At 37.6% G+C, this 24,874-nt stretch overlaps 1 protein-coding gene across 4 annotated transcripts in view; it reads right to left on the bottom strand.

Annotated features, from left to right (window-relative positions):
• NAP1L1 (nucleosome assembly protein 1 like 1) overlaps positions 1–23,495 on the bottom strand; it is a 32,640-nt gene extending 9,145 nt beyond the window's left edge. For 2 of the 4 annotated variants that reach the window (XM_058568754.1, XM_058568755.1), the window contains exons 1-7: positions 23,390–23,494; positions 13,547–13,583; positions 8,872–8,957; positions 7,271–7,373; positions 1,206–1,347; positions 872–952; positions 10–138 (exon numbers count right to left, since the gene is read on the bottom strand). In XM_058568754.1, the coding sequence (XP_058424737.1) occupies positions 10–138; positions 872–952; positions 1,206–1,347; positions 7,271–7,373; positions 8,872–8,957; positions 13,547–13,563 (558 nt within the window). In that variant the 5' untranslated portion in view covers positions 13,564–13,583; positions 23,390–23,494. Of the gene's footprint in view, positions 1–9; positions 139–871; positions 953–1,205; positions 1,348–7,270; positions 7,374–8,871; positions 8,958–13,546; positions 13,584–23,389 lie in introns of all 4 variants that reach the window. The other 2 variants (XM_058568756.1, XM_058568757.1) reach the window with 2 other exon arrangements.
• Positions 23,496–24,874: the final 1,379 nt, after the last annotated feature.

Below are 24,874 nucleotides of genomic sequence, written 5' to 3'. Positions count from 1 at the left end.
TAAAATTACCTGAACCATATCACTGAGCAAGTCAACATTCTTAAAAACAGTCAACCAAAATTCAGGAATTCCCTTGGGGTCTTCTTTTTCTTCATCCTTTTTCTCATCTTCAATCTTGGCCTTCTCTTTCAGCTCCTCCTTGATAAATCACAGCATACATCATTGAATACCTAGATTAACCTCTTAATAACATCTTACATCCCCTTAACTTACAAGCAGAAATATAGAAATCAACCAACCCTCAATCACTAATTATAACTTTCAGCCAAAAAAGTTCTAGTCCAACTGTGTAAGCACTGCTGTTACACACCAAACCTACTTCTCTATAAACACTGCTACTACCATACCCTCCAAAAGATAACCACTAGGACCATGAGCTGCAGGTAAAACAGTTTTAGGGAAAAAAACTTCAAACTTCACGAAAAATAAAGACTTTTAAGGATAATAAACAGGAAAAGCAAAAGAAATTTAAACCTTGTCCAATGCTTCACCCCTTCATGTTCTCAATCAAAATATTACATTCCCTTAATCAACCAACAATAAAATGCTGGAGAAACAGGGTCATGTAACAGAGCACTGGATTTGTGTCACAACTCTGCCATTTATTAGTTGTGGGCAAGTCACTTAGAAGCCTCCATTTCTTCACTTGAAAAATCGTAACAATCCTTTGCACATCATCATGAAGTTCAAAGGAAAAGTTTATATGAATCTATAAACTTTAAGTACTATAAAAATGTAAGAAAAAAAGTGAATTTGGGTACAGATGGTGCTAGGTTGAAGAGTGGTGGCTCACCTGCACTCACTATCCATCTTACAATAAACAAAGTATCTCCAAGGAATAAAAACACAATAAATTAAAGTTGGTACCAACCGAAATTTCACCTTCCTCATCTGGTTTCCATTCACATTCTTCTTCCGTGGGTTCATAAATTGCATTAATAATCTCAAATCGCTAAAATGATTTAAAAAAAAAAAAGGTAGCATAAACACATTGGCATCCAAGCTAAAACCTAGCTGCTTCTCATTAAGGACTCATAGATTTAATTAATGCAAACCACAACTTGAATTGCTATTACTGATAGTTTTCCCAAATATCTCTAATAACCATTTTGCTCAGAAGTCTGAAGAAAGTTTGTTCAAATTTCCAGAGCTTTATTATGTTCTCAAATTTTACATAAATAAAACAAAGTACGAGAAATCATTACCTTATCAAATAGAGGCTGATAGAGAACAGCATACTTTCTTTCAAGATCATGAACTTCCTCATAGAATTTGGCTTCTATCTGTGCACATTTAACTTGAAGGTTTTTGAGAGCATTCACTCGTCTTTTAACTACCCTAGGCAAGCTGAAAGATTAGAAAGCACCAGTTACATAGCGTCAGTGAAATGTGATGTTTCTTACACATCACACTTCTTTAATCATACTGAAACAGAAGCATAAAAGTTAGTGAATGATAGCTTTTCTATTTGAAGCAAAAGGTATACTCATTCAAAGTAATTAAAATTGAACAGATAGAAATACATGGACCTCTTAACTATAAAACATTTCAAAAGTGGAAATTTAACCAGGTATGGTAAATCAATAAGAAAATGTAAATTGTATCAACAACCCTAAATCTTTCATTGTAATCAAGTTTAGCATTAAACTTGTCAGTCAGTGTTGGCATCTCAGCTGTAAAATGTAGCTTTTAACATTTAAGATCAAGTTAAAAAGTCATGGAATGACCATCCTAACTCTAACAATGATAACCTGAAATTTTTAAAAATACGTATATTCCCCCTGTACCAGTTATTGTTAGGGGAAAAGAGGGGAGCAGATATCTACATTGGGAAAAAGAACGGTATCCTACACCATTGTTTTCCATTTTAGTCTCTGCATTTAATTTGAATTTGAAATTATACTAAATAAGAATGTAATATTTTATGGAGAGGGAACATGGATTTTTTCTTTAATAACAGCTTTATTGAGATATAATTCACATACTATACAACTCACTACAGGGCATAGGTTTTTTTTAAAAGGTTATATGTACACACCTAGTTTTTGGGCTCCTGGAAGAATGATTCAATTTACGAACCCCTCTACCACCCAAAAAATGTTCACACTCAAAATTTACCTAACTTCAGGGAATCTGTGCAACAGATCCAGAATCCAGGTTAGAATTTCCTGCCATAGACAGACAGTTGTAAATCAAATAATTCTCTTACTTAACCATTAATTCAGTTAAGATAATCAAAAGTAAAAAACAAATACCTAAAGATATCAACTTTTTATTTCTTACAATTAAAAGCAAAAAGTTGAACGTTCTGTCAAGGCAGTGAACTAACATGGGCTGCTGGCGACCCCCAACTACTCCACATCTCAAACAAAAGAAAAAATCAACCCTAGAAACTTTAAGAAGGAAACAACTATTTCAGGCACTCATAAACACACATACACACACACACACCATGAGCAACTTCTGAGTAAGACCGAAGGCTGTCTTTAACTCGTACAGGGTGAGCTGCAACCTGGAGCTGGAAGGGGATGGTCAGAGTGGGTAGCAATGAGGACAGGTTGGAAAAAAACTTTTTTGCAAGAAAGCTTTTTAAGTTCTGTGCTTGCCTTGCCACACTCACTGCCTGTCCCCTTCCCCCTTCACAGAGCCCAATTAACACGAAGAGCTGATGAAAGCTGGACTGGCTCAGAGCACACAAGCACTCACGCCTCCATCCCCTCCAATCCAGGTACAATGGATCACAACCAAGAGAAACTGCCTCCTCCCAAAGCAGCAAAGAAAAACTGCCTGGAATTTTCAGTAAACTTTGAGTCTGAGGTCTCCTTAGGCTCCCCTTCTCCTTAAACTCCACGGAACTGGCAAAAAACCAGTCTGATCTTCATTCCTCCCTCAATACTCATCATCCTCCCTCAATACTCATTATCAGAGTAACTGATATCACCCAGTGTGCCTGAGCTCTAAGGCCAAAACAACCAGACACTTGAGAAGCACCATTTCTATGAAAGAATGAAATATTTATAATCTGAAGCAGTATTACTAGACAGACTAAGAATTTGAACAAATATGTATATATATTTAAAGAGATGAGGGAAGATACTAACAATATGAAACAAGCCCAAGAAATCTAAAACAAGGTGGGAATATTAAGTATGAAATACAGTAACTAAAATAACAAATAGGATAAACAACATAAGTTCAACTGAAGAAAAAGTCCATGAGCTCGAAAAGCTCTCCAGAAAGGCACCAGAAAAGTCAGACAGAAAAGCTATGAGATATGGATGACAAATGTAGCAACAGCTGAAAAACAGAGAAGGAAGTGGCCCTCTGAAGAAATGAAAATAAATTTCTCAGCATTAAAGCGATATCAAAATCCTTACTCTAACCCATAGACATGTTAATGAGACTTATGAATGTCAAAGTCAAAAGAAAATTCTAAAGGTGCTCAATGAAAAAAAGCAAATAACCTACAAAGGGAGGAAAAGGACTCAGACTGACATTAGGCTTCAAAAGAAAACACTGTACACAAGAAATGATGTGAATTTTTTAAGATATTTAAGAACTTTGAACTGACAATTTTATGTCAAACTATTATTCAGACATGAAAGCAAAATAAAAATTGTATGAGGTATACCAGGCTTCAGTAAGTATGCCACAGATACTCATTATATTCATTAAAAATAATTTTTGAGGAAGTAAAAAAAAAAAAAAACAAATCCAGTAGATGCTATATATAAGGTATGGGTGGGTCAAATATCTTGGTAAATTTTACTGATGCCTTGAAGGAAAAAACAGAGGACTAGAGGAATTATTGGTAAATTTAAGAAATCAACAGGGATAAATAAACTTATGTATTAGGTTATGAACCACTTTACCATAATAACAAAAAAGAGACTGTATTAACTTTAAAACCAGCAGAAGAAAACTTGATCTATCCAATGGAAAGCAGGAAAGGAGAAAAAGAATAAAGTACAATAAATTAAAAAATAAGAAAAGATGGCAGCAATTAAGTCCAAAAAAACCGCACCACTTTCAAGAAATGTAGAGTTTGAAATTACTAATAAGGAAGCAAACATTCACACTGGAGTAAGACACAAGGGTGGAAAAAGACATGCCAGGTAAATAACCAAAAGAAAGCTGGGGTTACCTTACCATCAGACAAAACAATTTATGACACAATCCAAAACTGACAATTACAGGGAGAAACAGATAAATCAAGTGGAGATTTTTAACACAACCTTTCCAGAAACTGTTACATTAAGCAGACAACCAATCAATAAGCAGAAATCAAGAGATGCTGAACAATACAATTAATAAGTTTGAGCTATTAATTTCAGCATATAGATCTTCACTGAGCCACAAAACATTACAAAAACAGAATATTAAGGCCATAAAAGATACAGATTAATTTTTTTTTAAATCAAATGAACTAAAGCATTCAATTAAAGAAAGAAGACTAGAGCAAACACAAATAAGAAGGAAATAACATTAAAGCCAGAAGAGCAGCAATAATAAAAAACAATATGGAAATGAAAAATCAAAAAGCTGGTTCTAAAAGACATTAATAAGATTGAGACAACTGGTAAAACTAATTAAGATGCAAAATACAGACCAAAAGGGAAAATAATCACACATTTTTAAAACATGAATTACACACTAAACAATTTGAAACCCAGATAAAACTCACATATTTTAAAAGAATATAGAACTCCAAAATTGGCACAAGAGAACCTGAAGAAGTCAATTAGTATGCTAAAAAAAGAAAAAAGAAAAATTCCCCAAAACCTCTAGTTGCCAAATACCAAAGGCCCAAGTCAATTTTTAGAACAGTTCTACCAACTGTTCAAGGAACAGTTAATTCCTATCTTATACAAGCTATTCCCGAAAACAGGGAAAAAAGTAAAAGCAGCACTGTTCATTTCATTAGGCAGCTGAAATCTTGACTCTAAAACCAGGGGATAGAATTACCATCCCCTGAAGGTTTCTTTATTATATATGCACACACAAGCTCATTTCACTAATGAATAGGGACTTAACTTATTAACTACCCAACTCAACAGTCTAACAATAATACAACGTGATTAAGTTTATTCCAGGAATGCAAGGCTAGTTTGATATCCAAATATATACTTCCAAGGATATATATGTACTTAACAGATTCAAAGAAAAAGTCAAAAGACCATCTGAATTGATACAGAAAAAAGGTCATAAAAAATCAGACACCAAATTTAATGGAGAGATCTTATATCCATTCCTGGTTAAGACTGGAAGTAAGAAAAAGATGCCCATTCTTAATGCTAATATTTAACATAGCACTGAAAGTCCTGACCAATGTTCTAAAGAAAGAAAAATAAACATGCAGTGTGGTGTAATGTAGAAGACTAGAGCTAAAACTGTCATTTGCAGATAAGATCTTGCTTATGGTAGAAAAAAATAGAACAAATTACCGCAAGTATAGCAAGATTTCTGGATATAAGATCAACTCAAAAAAAAATCAATAGCACTCCTCTCTACAACAACAGCAGCCAACGAAGATACAATAAAAAATAAGATACTGTTCAGAACAGCAACACAACTAAAGTATACAGGAATTAACCAAGAATATACTTTGACTAAAACTTCATAATAAAGGACACAGAATATGATCTGAATAAACAGAAGGATATGGATGAGACAACTTATTATTAAAAAGTTGTAATTCTCCACCATGTTTACATATTCAATGTAATTCCTATCAAAATTTCAGGTTTTTTGTTTGTTTTTGAGAGAACTCGGATAAACTTACTGTCAACCGTACATGGGATAAAGGTCTACAGATGGTTAGGACAACCTTAACAGTGTGTTCTGTAGGGGGTGAGGGGTGGTTGAAGAAAGCAACTCACCTTGGCAAATATTAAGACATACTATAAATCCACAGCAAATAAGTGTGACAAAGGCAAAAGAATAGACAAAAAGACCAATGAAACAGAAGAGCGCTGCTCAGAGACAAACACAGGTGTTTATAAGAAACTGATACGCAATAAAGGTGGGGTAGGATAAATGGGGGAAGAATGAACTGTTTAGTGAAGTGTTATAAAAACTAGCTCACTAAAAAATAAACAGAAAAAAAGGAACTAGATGCCTATTTATACCAACTAAAAGGTGGACTCTGGAGGAGTTAAAGACCTAAAGATGAAAGGTAAAACTAGTCAATAGGAAATGGAGAAAGAACTAGGAAGAACTTCTTAACTTCAAAACAAACAATAAGGCAAAAATATAACGAACATAAAAATTAAGGATTTATGTTTAATGGAGGCTGCTATGGATAAAGTTAACAGAAATGACACAGATTATTTACAAAGCCTAAAATTGATAAGGGATTAACACCTAGAATAAATAACTCCTGCAAAACAAGAAAAAGACAGTCAATTCCCATAGAAAAATGGGCAAAGGGTATAAATGAGCAACCTAAAAGGCTCACAATCATTATGAAGAGAAGCTCAAAACCCATTAGAAATCAGAAAATACAAATAAAACAAAATGAGCCTCTATCTCTTACATTGTTAAAAATAAAACAACTATAAAGCTGAATGATTCCAACTGTTGGCAAGGATACAAGAATAAAGCAACCTTCATTCACTGGATACAGTCATTCTAGAAAGCAAGCTAGAAGTACTTAAGGCTTGCATACCCCATAACTAGCAATTCCATTGCTAAGTACATATCCCCCCAAAATTCTTACACAGTTCCTTAAAAGGATATGCACAAGGATGATGACTCCAATGGAATCTGATGAAGCTTGGAGGAAATCTAAGTGTCCATCAAAGAAAAAGGGTATAATAAAACATGGTGGACACACATCATGGAGAACTAGGCAACATTAAAAAGCTACTGACTAGAGAGATACATATAGATAGCAACATGGATGATCCTAAAATCATAAAGCTATGTAAATTTGGGCTATTATTAATGATTTCTATCACCAATGAAATTTTTAAAATCTTTATTTCTTCTAATTCTGTGCATTTCTAACAAACCTCTAAACAGATCTCAGAAATAGTTAAGATCAGTATACTTTCTGTGGAGATTAACCAAAATCAACTTTAAAAGACCAACTCTAAATTGGTGGTACATAGCAAAATTTTAAACTCCCAATAACCCTTTACTAGATACTGACAGACACTAGCTTTCCCCTATTACTTAAATTAAGTCCCAGATGGTCTTAAAAATAGATACACCTGCAATGTTGATCATAGAAAGATAAATAAGGACTACGAAAAAGAAGAACTTGTACCTTTCAATGTATCCTGTTGGTGTTTCTACCAGACCATCAAGTCTTTCTTGAAGGGCTGCAAGAATCTGAGGATTTTGCATCATCTGAACAGTCAGCTGACGCGCTTTAAGAAAAAAAGGGGGGGCATCGAAAGAAGGATTTTATGAAAATGTATTATGTCAATTTAATAAGGACAATCCAATCATGAAGTTTTCCTAATCAGCCCTTAAATCACTGGTATGAGAAGAGGTGAGCAGCAAGCTAAGGAAAATTCACTCTAGGAAAAGCCAATGTGCAGGGAAAGTTCAGATTCCTAATGATCTCTAATGCACACCACTTCTCAAGGCCACTGCCACAACTACTATGAACAATATCCTTTCTCTTCTACTGTCTTGTGTTTTACCCACCTGCCATTTTGGGAAGCTCAAGGCTTCATCCAGATGCCTATCTATTACTCTTGATAATCCTTTGAAGGCAGACAACACATATCAGAAAACTGCAAATATAGTGACAGTTTCAAGCCTGGGAGAAAGATGGCAGAGTGGGTGACCTGAATATTTGTTTGATGCATGTATAATGTGCTTGTGTGTATGTGAATAGAGAAAGTTAATAGTTGAAATAGTCAAAGGCTGTAACTAACACCAAACAAAATTTAGTTATTAATGGCATCTAAAAATTACACAATCCAAAAATCCAAAAATAAGCTACATTTATGCAAAACAAATTATTTTGCTCTTATCTTCTTTATCAATAGACATCACACAAAATTGCCATTAACTTTCCCAATTATGTTTTTAAAGGTCAATTTACTTCTAATATTAATTTGATTATTGGATGATGTACAGTTGTGATAACCCACATGCTTTTAGAAATATCAATATCGGCCACTAAGGATACAGTCCTGTACCTTTTAAGAAAATGTTGCAAGACGAAAGCTGAGGCTAGAAATTCAGTAGTCTTTTCATAATTAACCTTATGCCGGCTTAAAAACGAAAAGTTGATTCATCTAGTACCTTAATATTCTTGGCCCATATCTACAGGGCATAACCAAAAGCAGTATAATCCCCTACCACCATCACTATCTTTTACAATTATTTGCTAAAGAAAATTTTGAGTGATTTTGTCTACATTTAATAAATGTCTCTTTTGGTCTTTGGTTGGAATAGATTTAAAAAGCAGACATTTCTACATATTAAATACTCAACATTTTCAAATAAGTCTAAGCTAATGTTATTTGTTTAGAAGCACCACCAAAAACAACTCCCACCACCATCTGTAACATTTCTAAATTCAGACAAAACTCATGGAGAGCTGTTTGACACAGCTACACCATGTCACTCCAGCAATAGAGGGTATACACAGTGACTTCTGATGGGTCACTATATCCATACCTTCCTCCCTTACTACCACTCCAACTCCATCTTCCCCTCCTTTCCTCCCTCCCTCCACCCCTGCACACACACACACACACACACACACACACACACAAACTGTTATTAAACTGGAGGTATGGGCCAGTGGGTCAAGTGGACAAGGATCCAAAAAAAGAACGGTATTTATTACTATCCTCCAGAAGACATGTGCCAGTAATCACCGGTTCCTGAAGTAATTTAAAATAATACCTTTGATTTTTGTTTCTTCACCAGTTTCTTCTTCTTCTACTTCTTCAACATCATCCAAATCTTGATCAAGTTCAGACTGTTCTTTGCTACAATATCACAGTATCACACCAAGGTTCAAATGTACCAATTACAAAAAAAAAAAAAAAAAAAAAAAAAAATTATAGTAGAAAAACTTCAATCCATTTTCTAGGTTAATATGCCTCTTTCAAAAATATGAAATAGGAAATCCAAAACGTAATTCAGTTTGCTTTCTAACTTCATTTGTAAACAAGTACAAATAGGAAGTACTTAAAATTTCATTTAAAAGCATATGGTCAAATATAAATTTTATACTTCAAGCTTTTAAAATGTGATTTGATAGGTTTTGGTTCAGAGGATGTGATGTCAGGAAGTACGTGCTTTCTACCCAGTATCTGTTGATTTCACTCTTCTTAGTAACAGCACTCTTGATTTTATACGGCAATACACCAAACTAAAAAGTCTCCATTTCCCAGCCTACCTTTTAGCTAAATGTAGCTATGTGACTATGTTTTGGCAGTGAGATTAAAGCAGTAGTGTGAAACTTTGACGAAGCTTCCTTTATAGGATGGTAAACAGCTGGGAGGCCTTTTTGATCATGCTCGCTTCCTATAATAGGAATGTGATGGCTAGAACTCCAGCAGGAATGTTGGACCATAACAATCCCAGAAAATGGAAGTCACTAGCTAAGGAAGAAGGAGTTTGAAAAAAGAGAAGGATTCTGGATCCCTGATGGCTGTCGAGTGACCACATCAGCCTGTACTCACTATCTTTGGACTTTCTTCCTTTTTCTTTACTTCATAATGGAGATATGAAAGAAAAGTAAAAGTTAAGGAGAAGACTTGAGTCTACTTCATGCTTAGAGAAAAGCCAGAAGAATGGCACCAATGAAAGAGAAGATAAAAACTAATAAGTTAATATTCTTCCCATTTCATCTTAAAAATCTAGTTTTTGAACATGAGATTACAATCAGCATTAAAAGGGGAATAAGGATACCTAAGTCAATACACAGGTCACCATACAATTCCTTGTGTGATTTTACATTTTAATATTTGGTCTAAACAAAGCAAATTTTATTTTCATACAGGGATAAACACTATCTAATTTTCATATAGGAACAAGTACAAAAAAGGTCAACTGTATTCTGCTGGCAAAATTTATGTTCCTGTCAACTAAGAAAAAAAAAAAAAGCCTTCCCAGCAGAAACGATACAGATTATTTCTGGAGTATCTTTGACTTAATATTCACTTAAGCATACTTAGAGTTAAGGGGAGCCAACTAAAAACATGGAACAGCTCTTCCTCCAGTGTCATTTCATTCAATCATTTACTGAACATCTAAATCTTAATGCTTTACAACAAGGGTCCACAAACTAGGTCACATGGTCAAATTCAGCTCACTAGTATTTTTGTAAATAAAGTTTTATTGGAACACAGCCCCATTAAGTCCTTTACGTATTGTCTATGGCTGCTTTTGCACTAAAACAGTAGAGCTGAGTAGCTGCAAGAGACCATATGGCCCAAGATGCCTAAAATATTTAGGATCAGGTCCTTTACAGAGAAAGTTTGCTGCTCCTGCTTTAAAGAATGAGAATACCCTCTTTGCTCTCACCCTCCCATGGCTCACAGGCATCCAAAATTTGAAAATGGAGGGGAGTGGGGGGGGGAGGGTCAAGCTATCACAGCCAACTAATTCTTTTTTCAAAGTTTAAAATAAAACAAGCATTTCAAGGTTAGGATGGTAGACAGCACATACTCATCCAATCTTAATCCTTCCAAAATCCCCCCCTAGAATTATGATACAGGGGTTTTTAAACAGACAAACACTGAAGGACAAGGAGATAAAAAGCAGCAACTTTACTGAGAACTGAAATCTAAGTTGGCAGTGGGGAAAGCTGAGAACCAGTCCAAACACAGAATCTTAAAAAGGACACTTCCAGAACCAAGGCTAGGGGATGAAGGTGGATAAAACAGGGAGTACTAAACAAAAACTGACAAGCAGTTAAATCCTCAGATCTTCTCCTTCATTCTGAACTATGACAGTTCCTTCTCTGGAAAGGGTTAAACTGAGAGCTCGGACTAGAGGACCACAGTTAGACAGGACAACATACACACTAGAACGCTGAATGTAGAGACCCCTTCCTAGCTGCCTTCTGCTCATCTGGCTCCTGGAATACTGGAAGCCGATCTTTACCCAAACACTCTTCCCTGAGGTATCTGATCAGCTCAGACAAAAATACCATTTTGACACTACAGATTCTCACAACAAATGCCCATCCTGATGATTACATTAAGATTCTAAATTGACAAGTCTCCCTCTCCTCAACACTAAAATTTTCCAATCAAGTTTTTAAAAACATTCTTCAACTGTGCATTTCCCCCCACCCCAATCTTAATGAGCAAACAACCGTGTATTGCCTCCTATTTGAGGAAAGCTCTTACATTGAGACCAAAACAAGGGAGGAAAAATAATTTAAGCACAAACAGACTATACAGGGGAAAGAAACATCCAGAGGAAAGATATTACAACCAATGAAATAAGAACAAGATGCTATAAAAACAGGAACAGAGAGCAAAGGAGCTCTTGAAAACTAAAACAATAGAAATTTAGAAACTCAATACAAGAGTTAAAAGATCAAGTTTCTTCAGCTTTGCCAGAAAGAAGAGCAAAGAGATAAAGACGGAAAATAGGACAAAAGGTAAATAGAAGAACCAGTCCAACATATAACATAACAGGAGCTCCAGAAAGAGAAAATGGAAACAAGACAATCAACAAAATAAGTCAAGAATTCCCCCCAGAAGTGAAAGCCATCGAGCTGCCAGACTGAAAAGGTCCACTACCAAACATCTAACACTAGGATAAAAAAAAAAAAACAGATCTAAGAATGTGAAAATTTCTGAACTCCGAAGCCAGAGCAGCTTCCAGAAATAGCTATCTATATATGTATATGTTTAAAAAAAGTGCCACATCCAAATGATCAAGAATTATAATGACTTTGGACTTCAACACAGCAACACTGCAAGGGGGATGACAATGGAGCAATGCCTTCAAAATTCTCAAGAAAAACGATTCCCAAATTAGAATTCTATACCCTATCTATCAAGCACAAGGGTAGAATAGTCATTTTCAGTCATGCCATATCTCAAAATAATTTACTTCCCTCATACTCTTCAAAGAAGGTCCTAAAGAACCAAAAAAAAAAAAAAACAACATGGGATATAGCAAACAGCAAACCCAAGAGAGGAGAAACAAAAGGAAACCCCAGGAAGACAGTAAAATCAGATCCACAATGACAACAGTTTAACCAAGGTTAAGCAATTTAGATGGGAGCAGTGTGATTCAGGAGACAATCACTTTGAGAGCCATTATCACTAAAATGCCTGCTGCCATACTGAAGACAGCAGGCATAGGAGGATTGGCCAGTTTCTTATACGTAATGTCATGCTTAACGACAGGGATAGGTTCTGAGAAAAGCGTCATTAGGTGATTTCATCATTGTGTGAACATCAGAGTGTACTTACAAGAACCTGGATGGTATAGCCTACTACATGCCTAGGATTATACTAAGGTTAGTATCTTATGGGACCACTGTCATAAATGCAGTCTGTCGTTGACTGAAATGTCATTATGCGGCATGTGACTGTACTTGAACATGGTGCCCTGTGCTCGTTTCCTGCCCTCCCACCTCCATGCTCTGCTGCCTACTACAGCTGTGGATAGTCACATCATAGCCCCCCATCCCCATATTTAACATACTGTTTAAACCTACTCCTGAGTTGGCAGGCTACTGAGAAATTACAATAGACAGCACGGCTCATCCCACTCTCCCTGACCATATTTCTGCAAGACATCCATCCACACTAGAACCCTGCCAGATGCCAACTTCATTAAACCTACATTTCCAGGATGCATGACCTTGTCCACTGACTTCTCCAAAATAAGCCCTTCTAAAAGTCTCAGGAAAGCTGAAGCCAGACTATGACCCAAATAGTCTCTTGTGCTTTTTATTTTCCTTCCTTGGAACCCTCAACTAATAGTGGTAATATTCCTTTATTCTTTACACAGCTAAGTTTGTGACTGCTATTCAAATTTTCAAAATTAAACACTGATTAAGAGTCTGTAAGTGGTAAAACTCTAAATAAAAACAAAGAAATGAATTAGACAAAAGCCAAGATGGTGCTTTCACCTCTGGAGAGGTAAGGTGCAGGATGCAATTGAGAAGGGGCACACAGGGCTTCTAATGGTAATGCTTTATTTTTTAAACTTGTGCACAAGCGCCCTACTATTCTTTAAACTCTACATATACATCTTATACACTTTTTATCTTGTATGTATGATATATTACAATGTAAGCAGTAAAATCTTTGGGAAATACATATATGGTAAAAATGAATTCTGCAAGTATTTATGATTCATTATTGGGCTCAGCACTTTCCTAAGAATAAACACTGACAAATGGTTTACTATATTTATGACAGTGATTATATATACTATATTTTGTCTTGGATACACTGTACCCAACTTTTATAATAGTAGGTACGAAGCATTACTTATTACCATACATTTTCATAATACATAATTAGTACTGCTGTTAACTATATCACAGTACAAAGTGATGCCAAATTGCTGAAAAAAGAACCAACTCTCTGCCACTTACTTGTCAATGTCTGCCATGTTGTAAGAACTCCAAATATCTATGGAGAGAAAGTCAATGTTAAAAAAAAAAAGCATATGATTTATTTAAAATCAATAAAGATATTTGAAGCCAAAATCCTTTAAATCAATACCACGTTGAAAACTATCCCAAGAAGAAATGTATACTCCCATTAAAAAAGCATCAGTGTTAAGAAAACTCACGGAACATACCGACTTTCACAGTAGTCACCAAAGTAACTTTCAGAGGATACTGCTTTAAAAAAGTAAGTTACTACTAGGCATTTAGAATCTATCGTGTTAAGGACTTTATTTATAGTACTGTTGGTAAAGAATCCGATGTACATTAGAATCACAGAAAAGGAACAGTACAAAGGGTCTTTGTTCAAATCCCTTTAACAACCGCGAATAGTCAATTTTTGCCTAAATTTTTAGGCTACTTAGTACCTCACAGAATAAACCCACTTCATTTTTAACAGTATTAATTTTTATCAAATTCATGTTAAAAAAGCCAAAATCTGCCACCTACTGTACTCATTATGCAGCCCCCCCGAGATCTTCTTAAAAAAAGTTTAATAATCTTTGTATCAAATGTCAGCCTTTAAACTATTTAATAACAGTTATAAAGCTCTGGATCCCAACTATGTCAAGTAAATCTTCCCCATCTCTTCAAATATACCTCATGTCACATCTCTGATAACCACCACTCACCCAGTCTACCCTGGATATGCTGGCACACTGTCAACAATCAGACAGACCTCAATACCATTAGAACTCAACCGAGTGTATCCTAAGTTCTTTCTCACTATAAGATTAGTATTACCTTAGAGAAAGTTTTAGAAAGCCAAAAGTTAAGATAAAATGTGTTACATTCAGGCAGGAAAACGGCTGAACGCCATAGGTAATGCACAAATTACTAAAAAAACACAAAATTTAAATCAAGTTTAGAATCACACATTAAAATCAAGTTTTTATCTTTTAAAAATTAAAATATTACTCTCTAACTCACAAAATGTTACATGATTCCCATACTAACATGCTTAATATGCTTATTACTTAAAGAGTTAAGAGGTACTGAGTCAAGGGCTAATATTTCGAACAGTATTGCTACTGATGCAATATCCATCCTTGAGACAAATTATAGAGGAAGTATTTCTTCCTAATGTATCCTACTCTATTTTTAAATATCTTCTATTTGCCTTAAATAATTTCTAATTGCACTGATAAATTTCTCTAGTGCTGCTGGGCAATTAGCCAGCATTAACAAAATAACATAGCAAAAAATATGAAGAAATACGAATTCAAAAATAAGAAAAATACTGAATCTTATTAACCAAAGAAATGCAAGTGGGATTCTAGTTTGTCTATCAAATCAGCAAGGATCTTCTTTTAATGCAGGGAAAATTGTAGTGAATATGCATGCTTAAGTATGGCTAGTGTTCCTATAAACTACCACCCTTCTGGAGAGCAATTTGGCCACAGGAATAGCAAAAGCCTTAAATATCTCCATCTCCAGTCTTAGTTATTCACTTATGAGAATCTATGATGAAAAAAATTATATGAAGAATCTAAGGGCCCATGCTTTTCATGTTCGCCTAAAATGTTCCTCCAAAAGCCTAGTTTTAACAAGTCCTATACACCCTTTGGCTCTCAGCTCAAAAGTTTTACTTCTTCAGAGATGCCTCCTCCAACCTGTACATTCTGGTTAAACAAAATTTCTTGGTTGTACACTCCTATAAAGCTCTATTTCTTTCTATCATAAGATGTCTCAAGTTTGTAGTTGTAAATTACTGTGATTATTTGACTAAGGTCTGTCTCCCCCAACTGATCAGATGACAAGATTCACGATTACAGGGATTACACCTCCTTTTGCCAATCACTACCACTGCATCCTTCAGGGTAGTACACAAAGTGTGTGCGTGTGTATCTATATATACACATATATAGATACACATACACATATGTCAGCTACAACTAATTACTCATCTCATCAAAAATAAACTTAGTATATACAGCAAGGAATGTGCATACAATGGAATGCTTTGCAGTCAAAAATGAAGCAGATCTCTGAGTTGACATGGAAAGAGCACCAAAGCAGGAGTCAAGGATGTATGATAAAATCCAATCTGGATATGAAATATATATATATGAATATGCATGCTCATATACCCACAAACTTTCTTATGAACAAAACATTTCTGGAAAGATACACCTGAAACCTAAGTTTTTACCTAAGTTTTACCAGTAGTTACCTACAAGAAAGAGAAGACTGGGAGTAAATGAGAACTTATGCTTTATTCTGTATTATTTGGTTTTCCCATACACAGACACATACTTAATAATATTTTGGAATTTGCTGAGTTGAACATATAGTGTCTAGTAAACCCAGCAACTATCAAAAATACAAAACAAAAAATCTCCCGAAACTTCTAAATTCAAATTTTTATAACATTTTAACATGTTCACAGAAGAACGGGTACACTGCTACTCTCAGTGTCCACTTCGTGGCATTACATTTAGAATTCAGACTCTTACAATGCAATTCTTTTGATTCTTTACTAAAGAGGATTCTAGCAGAACAGGATAGCATTTACTTCTTCAGAGATGCCCTCTCCAATCTGCCCATCCCGGCTAAATCAGATTTCTTGGTTGTACACACTTTCGTTGTTTAAAGTAGGCCTAATTTCGTAGTCAGATCACTTGGTTTGACACCAGCTTTGTAGCAATCTAGCTCAGGCAAACAACTTCTGGCCTTATTTCATCATCTACAAAAAGTAGGGAAAAATTGTTCCCTCACTGGATTGTTCTTATTAAGAAAGAAATTCATGTAAAAGACTTAACTTGTGTTGACACCTATTAAATACTCAATAAACAAAAGCTATTTTTTCATTCTGTCCATTTTGCTAACATAGGGTCAGTGTTTCTGCAAAATAATCAGCTGAGTTGCTAATGTTAAGATGTCAGCATTAGAGGAAACGGGTAAGGGGCACATGGGAACTCTCCAAACTACCTCTATGCCTTTCCTGTAAATCTAAAATTACAAGTAAGTTTACTTAAAAAAAAAGAGAGTCCCATAACCAGACACTGAACCAACAGGCTTGAGGAAGTGGACCCAAAAATCTGCATACTAAACAAGAAACCTTGTTTCTGAGGCAAGCAGTCTCACAAAATCAGATCTTACTGAGAAACAGGTTTAGGTTAACATCTACATTTATTTTTTTTACTGTAGTCAACAACATTAAATAAAATCAATGAGAACTTTATTTATCAGACATGAAATTGCTTTCTACGAGATCTGAAGAATTTCCATTCCTGGTAGTGACAAGCTAGATTATGCAGACCAACTCTACCAATAAAAAATAATTGAAAGTACAGAATAAAATATTTGTTAAAATCTTCAAAGTATGGAAAATGCTAACAACATAGTAAGGAATTACTGACCCAAAAACGAAGGCAAAACAAGAAGCAAAAGACTAAGCAGAAGGAAGCCACTTTTGCCTTGAGGGCAACTGCCAATATCAAATGTGACCTCCTGGGGGGTGAAATCAAAAGCCCCGGGCCTATCCAGGGTGAGGAATCTCTATAGCAACCCTCCCAAATTAGGCAGGAATCCCAAAGTGCTATATTCTCAGGGATAATAAACCAGTATTACTGGAGAAAACCCCAAATTCACCTCATCAGTGTTGCCCCCAAAACCCCAAGCTATGACTTAGAGTGGTCTGTCCGCTAGTATTCCTAGGCACCTGCATATCCAAATGTAAGCGAAAGGCACCTTCATCCTAGACCTCAAATAATTCCATACAAGTAATTTTCAAGACCAAGAGGAGCAAGAGAAAAGAATACAACAGAAACCAGCCCTACAAAGACTTAAATATTGTCAAAAAGACTACAGACAAACTTATAACTACAAACATAGACAAAAACAACCATGCTTGCTACGTTTGAAAACAGTGTCTGCAGCAGTATCTGCAAGGAACAGTCATCTATTAAAGGCAATACAGCAAATGTGGCAAAGAACTAAATAAAACTTCTAGAAATAAAAATAATGGAAATCAAACTAAACACACAAGTTTAACAGTAGACTAAACACAGCTAGAGAGAGAATTAGGTGAGCTGGAAGCAAGCTTAGAAGAAATCTTCCAAAATATGCAGACACTAAAGGATGGAAAATACTTCTAACAAAGTTAGAAGACATTTTAGGACTCAATAAAGTGTAACAATGATTTAATACAAGTTTTAGGAGTAGAGAAGAGAATAGGCAGAATATTTAAAGAAATTGACAGCTAAAAATTTTCTAGAACTAATGTAAGATAGCTCTACAAATCTCAATTAGGATAAATAAAAAAGAAATCCACTTAGACACAGCAGTGAAAAGGGAAGACACCGAAGACAGAAGTTATCACAAAAGCAGAGAAAAGACTTAGATTAACTTCAAGGGCACAAAAGACTGACAGCTGTTTTCTCTTCAGTAATAGACACCAAGAGACAACAGAATATGCTGTAGTGCTTAATATGTTGAAAATAACAAGGATCTTACAATACTATACCCAACCAAAACATCCTTTTAGAACGAAGGTGAAACAGACACTTTCAGGCAAAAATATCTCCAGCACTCTCACTAGAAAACTCTGTAAGCATATTCTTCTCCAAGAAGGCAAGTGATCCCAGATGGAAGGTCTAAGATACAAGAACAAATGAGGTGCAAAAAGGATATATCTAAATAAACATTTTAAAAGAAATATCACCACTGTGTAGTGTGTTAGAAAATGTAAACTACCACAACATTAAGTCAGTGGAGAGGATAAGAGGGGACAACATGGATTAAAATATTCTAAAGTTCTTAAGTATACATGTTCTAATTTCCAAAAGATTGGAAACAGAACATATAACTTCCAAAGTTGAAGAAAAACCATTAAAATATTTTTTTCATCAACCTAAAAGAAAAATAGGTTGGACAAATGGAAAGCACAAAAAAATCAGACTTAAACCATAGTAATTACATTAAATGTAAATCTACTAAAGGCTCCCATTAAAAACTGTCAGACTAGCTTTAAGAAAATCCAACTACATCCCATTTATGAGAAACACATCTATAACATAATGTTATATAGTTTCAAAGTAAAATAAAATCCTAACCAAAAGGAAGCTGGTATCACTGTACTAACATCAGGAAAAATAGACTTTAAGGAAAAGCATTACTAGAGATAAAAAGGTCACTATATAATGAAAGGTTCAACTCACTACCCAATATATACAATATCTCAATGGAAAGACATGCTTCCTAACATGACCCAAGACAAATCTTAACCTGAGAGCTTGAACACAAAGAAAATCTTCCCTCAGAGAAAGAGTAGGAAAACAAGTGATTCCATCAGACCATAAACTGATCATTTTGTGGTCTCATAATTGCTAGATGTCCAGATACGTGCTATCAAATAACTTACCATTCCAGGAAACCTGATTCTGAATAAGTTCTCCCTACTTTCAATGAGAAGTAAAGAAAGCTAACATTTATGGAGCCTACCCTGTAAGGGGCTCTTATAGGCTTTCCTCTTATTTGCAGATAAAATATTAAGCAACTTGCTCAGTTAACACACAAGAGGCAAGTGAAGACACTAGCAATTAAAATCTGACTTCCAAAACCCATGCCCACTATTCCAAAAAGCAAGGTGCTTTCTCTCAGCTTACTGCTACACAGATTATACAGAAAACAACCCAGTTATTATTCCTTTACAGAAAATGACTACTTCATGGTGAAACAGCCAATCATTAAAAACTGCAAATGTTTTAAAGCAAAAGAGTTCAAAGGGACCAGCAATATCCCAAGGATGATAAGATTTCCCTCTACCTCAGACCCCGTCTCATTCCAAATGCACTTTAAATGATGTGCACTTCAGACACTGCTGTTCTATTAACATTTTAAGTGATCCAGGGGCTCAATACTTTATTTGGCTCCAATACAACCTCACAGTCAGAATATCTTATTTTTTGTGCTCACTTTTTCACTTCAGAGATATCAAGAGTCAACTTAGAACTGACTTTTGTATTAGAGTCCCAAGCAAAATGGACTCCTATTTGAGAACACTACCTTCTGTCCAAGGGATCTCAGAGTATTATCTGATGCAATAGCAGAGAAACGTTACTGGGTTGGACTGCTATGTGGTAAAAATTCACCCAACATTAACAAACAAAAACAATTTATTCACGTGGAATATCTAGCTCTCTATCTATCAGACATATGTTGGCCTAATAAGTGCTGTAGGCTTTTCCTTGGAGCACAGTGGAACCCAAGCAAAAGTGCTTTTGAATGCCAAGTTGACGTACAGCTTAACAGTTTAAGTCAAGGGCACTCCCCTTAAAACCAATACAAAATCCTCATCATAAATCATCATTGCTCAGTTATGTCACCTTGGATAAGTTCTTTAACTGCTCTGTACCTCAGTTTCCTCATTAAAATGTTGATATTACCCACCTCTAGAATTAAATGAGTTAATAATACATGTAAAATGGGCCGGCCCCATGGCTTAGCGGTTAAGTGCGTGCGCTCCGCTGCGGGCGGCCCGGGTTCAGATCCCGGGCGCGCACGGACGCACCGCTTCTCCAGCCATGCTGAGGCCACGTCCCACATACAGCAACTAGAAGGCTGTGCAACTATGACATACAACTATCTACTGGGGCTTTGGGGGAAAAAGATAAATAAAAAATTAAAAAAAAAAAATACATGTAAAATAATTCAAAACATTGCCTGAACAATCATCTATTAAGTGCTGTTAATATTATTTACCCTGGTTGTGCTCTTCTGTATCCTCTTTACCTTACAAAACAATTCAAAATTACAGGCCCCTTTCTCAATAAAAAATCAAAATGCATAAAACTTCTGAAAAAGTAAAAATGTATCAAATCATGTAGCAGTAAAAGGCAGAGTTGGTAAGCAGAAGTATAGAGTGCACCTTCATTTTTTTTTTAGGTTTTTTTTTTAATTTTATTTATTTATTTTTCCCCCCAAAGCCCCAGTAGATAGTTGTATGTCATAGTTGCACATCCTTCTGGTTGCTGTATGTGGGACGCAGCCTCAGCGTGGCCAGAGAAGCGGTGCGTCGGTGCGTGCCCGGGATCCGAACCCGGGCCACCAGTAGCAGAGCGCACGCACTTCACCGCTAAGCCACGGGGCCGGCCCTAGAGTGCACCTTCTGCGGGAAGCCCACTAATATGATCTAGTGGTCTGCTGTCAATGTACTAAATAAACAACTTACAAGGATGAGTGAACAAACAGCACTCACCTTCTAAACCCTACTCTGCCCAACAAGGAGAGAACTTCTTATTCAGATGAAATTAGTATGAAATGGGACTTAATATCACCATTATAACAGGATCCTTCATGGAACAAATGTTATAAATACTACTCTATCCCTCACTTGCCCCACTTTCTTTTTCTTCTTAGCACTCATCACAATTTGACATTTTATATTCAGACAACCAATTTGCCTGTTTGGCTCAAGATATAAGGTACAAGTCCAAATAGGTGCTAACATATTTACTCAAAGAATCAACTGGGAACACAAGTAATTAATTACAGGTTTAATTAGACTTAAGGATCTGAATAGATGGATCATTAGTTTTCAAAACTGATCAAGATTCATTTCCTCTAATCTTATCTTTCATTAATATTTCAAAATTACAACAAAGCAAAAAAATGAACAAAGTAATTTTTTGACATCATCTTCATACATTGAAGTCAAACAGATTTTGCCTCTTTTAGCACCTTTTCCTACAAAAGGACTCTATTGAATATATTTTGGGAGTTTAGAATCAAATCAGTCACCCACAGACTATGGGAAAGTTGAATAATAAAATGAGCAATAGCGTTTTGAATTAAATTAGTTCTGGTACAAGTGTTGAGTTTTTTTGTCTTCTCTAATCTCTACAGGATGAGAACAGTCATGGGCCACATTTAGTAACTTATTAGCTTAATAATTTTCTGTCAATAGGCCCAATATCAAAAATAGGTACTTTGCAACAGATGAAATTTACAAAGATTTTCAAACTGGTATGGTGAATTTTTTTTTAAATTCTATTTATCAAATTAACATACCACTAACCCGAAAAAACAATATATGAAGTCAAGGTTTTTATAATGATAGATGTCCAAGTCGACCAACCAAATATTTAGTTCCATCTATCCTCCAAAGGACCAGTCTTAAGAAGTAAATCACACATTTTAGATTTGGGCCCTTAATTTGAACTCCGGCAACTGTGAACAAGCATGAGACTTAATAGTCCCAGAAGATCACTGTAAACCTCATTTACCTCCCATCAGTTTTAAATAAGTTATTCTACATATAAAGTTTTTCCCTTATCCAATCAAAGGTCTATCACTTCCTAAGTAAGTACATAAGTAGTATTAATTAAAGCTGACAAAAATAGAACCTAAATACTAATTTGAAATATTTTAATGCTATTTTCAAAAATGGCAAATTTCATTTTACAGCTCAGCTCTCCTGAAACCAGACAGGCCGTGTTAAGTTGTGAGATTTTAAAGCGCAGTCCTTACAGAACTAACCGGACAGTGATAGTCTACAATAAGGGCTCCTTGAGGACATCCTGTGCCCGATTCATTCTTTCTGTACTCCGCAAGTCCAGCCCTCCCAGACAGGGCCTCCTCATTCCCCGCCTCCCTTCACTGCCTCCTTTTTTGAGGGAGAAGTGAGGGCACTGACAAGGCAGCAGGCTACAAACTTACATTAAGGCCTCATTCCACCCCATACTTCCTCCATACCCCTACTCAGCTTAAAAACAAAACAGCCAGGTAAGTATCTTATTCTGGCAACTTCAATAAGAGAAGTAATTTGTAAGAAAGCAATAGAAGTCTTAGAAAAATTAAAGACATTTCAGGCCTAATCCTTTATTTCTTAGAACCGTTTAGAGGATTAGATTGATTAGGATCAATTCTCCCCAAATAAAAAACTCTGGTCAAAATAACCATCCAAATTCTAACCGTACTTGAAGTACACAAGAAAATCTTTTGTTAATAATGGCTCACATAAGCGCTTTACACGCGGTAGTTCTTTCAAATCGCGGCAGTGGAGGCCCTGCTTCATCACCCATCACCTAACATGCACACTTTCCTCCGTTACCCATAAAAAGATCAGGACCCAAGAAAAGCAAGGGGGAGTCGGAAACCCAAGGGCTGGACTTACGCGCTCACTATTCATTTCCACATCCCACCATCGCTACAACTTTGAGGGAAGTAAGGACAGCCCGGCCGGGGGTCTCCCGTCCGGCCCGGCGGCCACGTGTCGAGGACCGCCGGGGGTTCCCCTCCCGGCGCGGTCGCCGCCCCCGGTGGGCGGGAGCCCGGCCGCCTCACCGCCCCTCCCGCCGCGGGGCCTGGCCCTTCACCGCCCCTCCCTCCCGTCGGAATTCGCAGCCTCCGCCGTTCTTTCCATCCCCCCGCGGCCTCCCTCGGGGTAGTAGTTTGAGAGCGGGGGCGTCGGCCGGCGGTGGGCTGCGCCTCGAGCCGGCCCCCGCCCCGGCGCCTCCCGGTCCCCAGCGGCGCGGCCGCCGCCTCGCTGCCGTCCGCGCGGAGAAACGGTGGGCTCCGGCAGCGCGGCGAGGCCAGCCGGCCCCGGCCCTCCAGGCCGCACCGACCCCGCGTCTCCTCAGCGGGACCCGAAGGGAGCGCCGGCCGGCCGGGGGCCTCTCAGGCTGCGGGGCCGAAACCCCACGGCCGGCTCCGGCTCAGCCTCCAGGAGGCCCGGGCGGCCGGCCGCCCCGCTCTCGGCCCCCGTTCCCCCTCCCCTCCCCGGCCGCCTCTCCGTGCCCCTTCCCCTCAGGCCCCATCCGTTACCAGCGTCTAGCGCGGGGAGCCAGGCGGCCGGAGCTGCGCAGGCAGTGACTCAGGGCGGCGGCGGGAGGAGCGGGAGGCGGCGCCGCGAGCAGATGGCGCTAAAAAAGACCCGAGAGCCCGCCGCTTGCGCTCATATACAATTAGCGTCAGCACGTAGGGCCGACTCCGCGCCCTCCCCCGGCCTCGCCGTCTCCCAGCAACGCGAGCAGGAGGCGGGGCCAGGACGGGTTGCCTAGCAACAGAACCGTCCTTCTTCCCTGGCGACTTCCACAACGTCTGTGCGGCGCTTGGGTTCCTCGGGTTCCCGCCTCCGCCCCGTACGACGCGCCCCGCCGTCTCTTTTCTCCCCGCTGCGCTGGAAGGGAAATTTCAACCCCTTCCGTTCCCGGGAAGGGCCCTGACCTGCGCGCCTCGCCCCCGGCCCACTTCACCCCCTCGGCGCGGTGCTGGGAGGACTGAGGGCGGGGGACCCTGCCCAGTCCCGGCCTGCCGCATCCTGACGACCAGCGCTCTTTCGTGCCTGTCCCTCTCCCGGCCTCGTTCCTGCAACTCCCTGGTCCCCGGTAACCATTTTCTCTCCCCGCCCATTTTTCCCCCTAAGAACAACAGTTCTTTCCTCCTGACCACCTCGGCGGCGTCTTCTGCCGGGTTTGCTTCTTCTAACTCTAGGTCTCTGGGGCTTCGGGGGATGCTCTTCAAACCTACTCCTCCGTCCTTTTATTTGAGGTACGATCCCTCATTTCTGCTTTAGTTCTTTTGATGGGTGAAAATGGCATTTCGGTGTATTCTCTGGATGGTTTATAATGGAGACACTCTATTGTTTCATCTTTCTGAAAATGTAAATCCTTAGGCCTGTGAAACCTCGCGGTTGTCTTTTAATTGATGCTGGATTGACTAATATTGACTCTTAAAACAGTGGTTCTCAAAGTGTGATCCGAGGGTCCCCAGACCCTTTTAAGGGAGAAGTCAAAAGTATTTCCATAATAATACTAAAACGTTATTTGCCTTTTGCACTCTCATTCTCTCACAAGTGTACAGTGGAGTTTTCCAGAGGCTACCTGACATGTGATATGGAAACATTGAAAACAAGCAAATATTGGAATCCAGTCATCTGCTGGATGTCACCAGACATTGAAGAGATTTGCAAAATGGCAAAACAATGCCAGTCTACTCAGTTTTTTTTGTTTGTTTTGGAAACTAGTTTTCATATAAAAGATACTCATGTTAACATTTAATTGGTTTATTGTTTTTAAATGAAACAGTAACTACTCTTAAAATATCTTAATTTTAATTTCTAATCTGATAAATATTAGTTTCTATAATGCCCATAAAAGTTCTTTGGGGACCTCAATTTTAAGAGTGTAAAGAGGTCCTGAGACCAAAAAGTTTGAGAACCTCTTCTCTGAATGTCGCATTCCTTGGAACTTCAAACTGCCTAGAATCCTCTGTTGTAACTCTCACGTTTAGCAACTTTCTATTCCATTT

The sequence above is a fragment of the Diceros bicornis genome, chromosome 25 (assembly GCF_020826845.1).
Source record: "Diceros bicornis minor isolate mBicDic1 chromosome 25, mDicBic1.mat.cur, whole genome shotgun sequence".
Taxonomy (NCBI): Eukaryota; Metazoa; Chordata; class Mammalia; order Perissodactyla; family Rhinocerotidae; genus Diceros; species Diceros bicornis.
The sequence above is the reverse complement of the archived record's forward strand: the minus strand, read 5'-3'. Positions and strand labels throughout refer to the sequence as shown.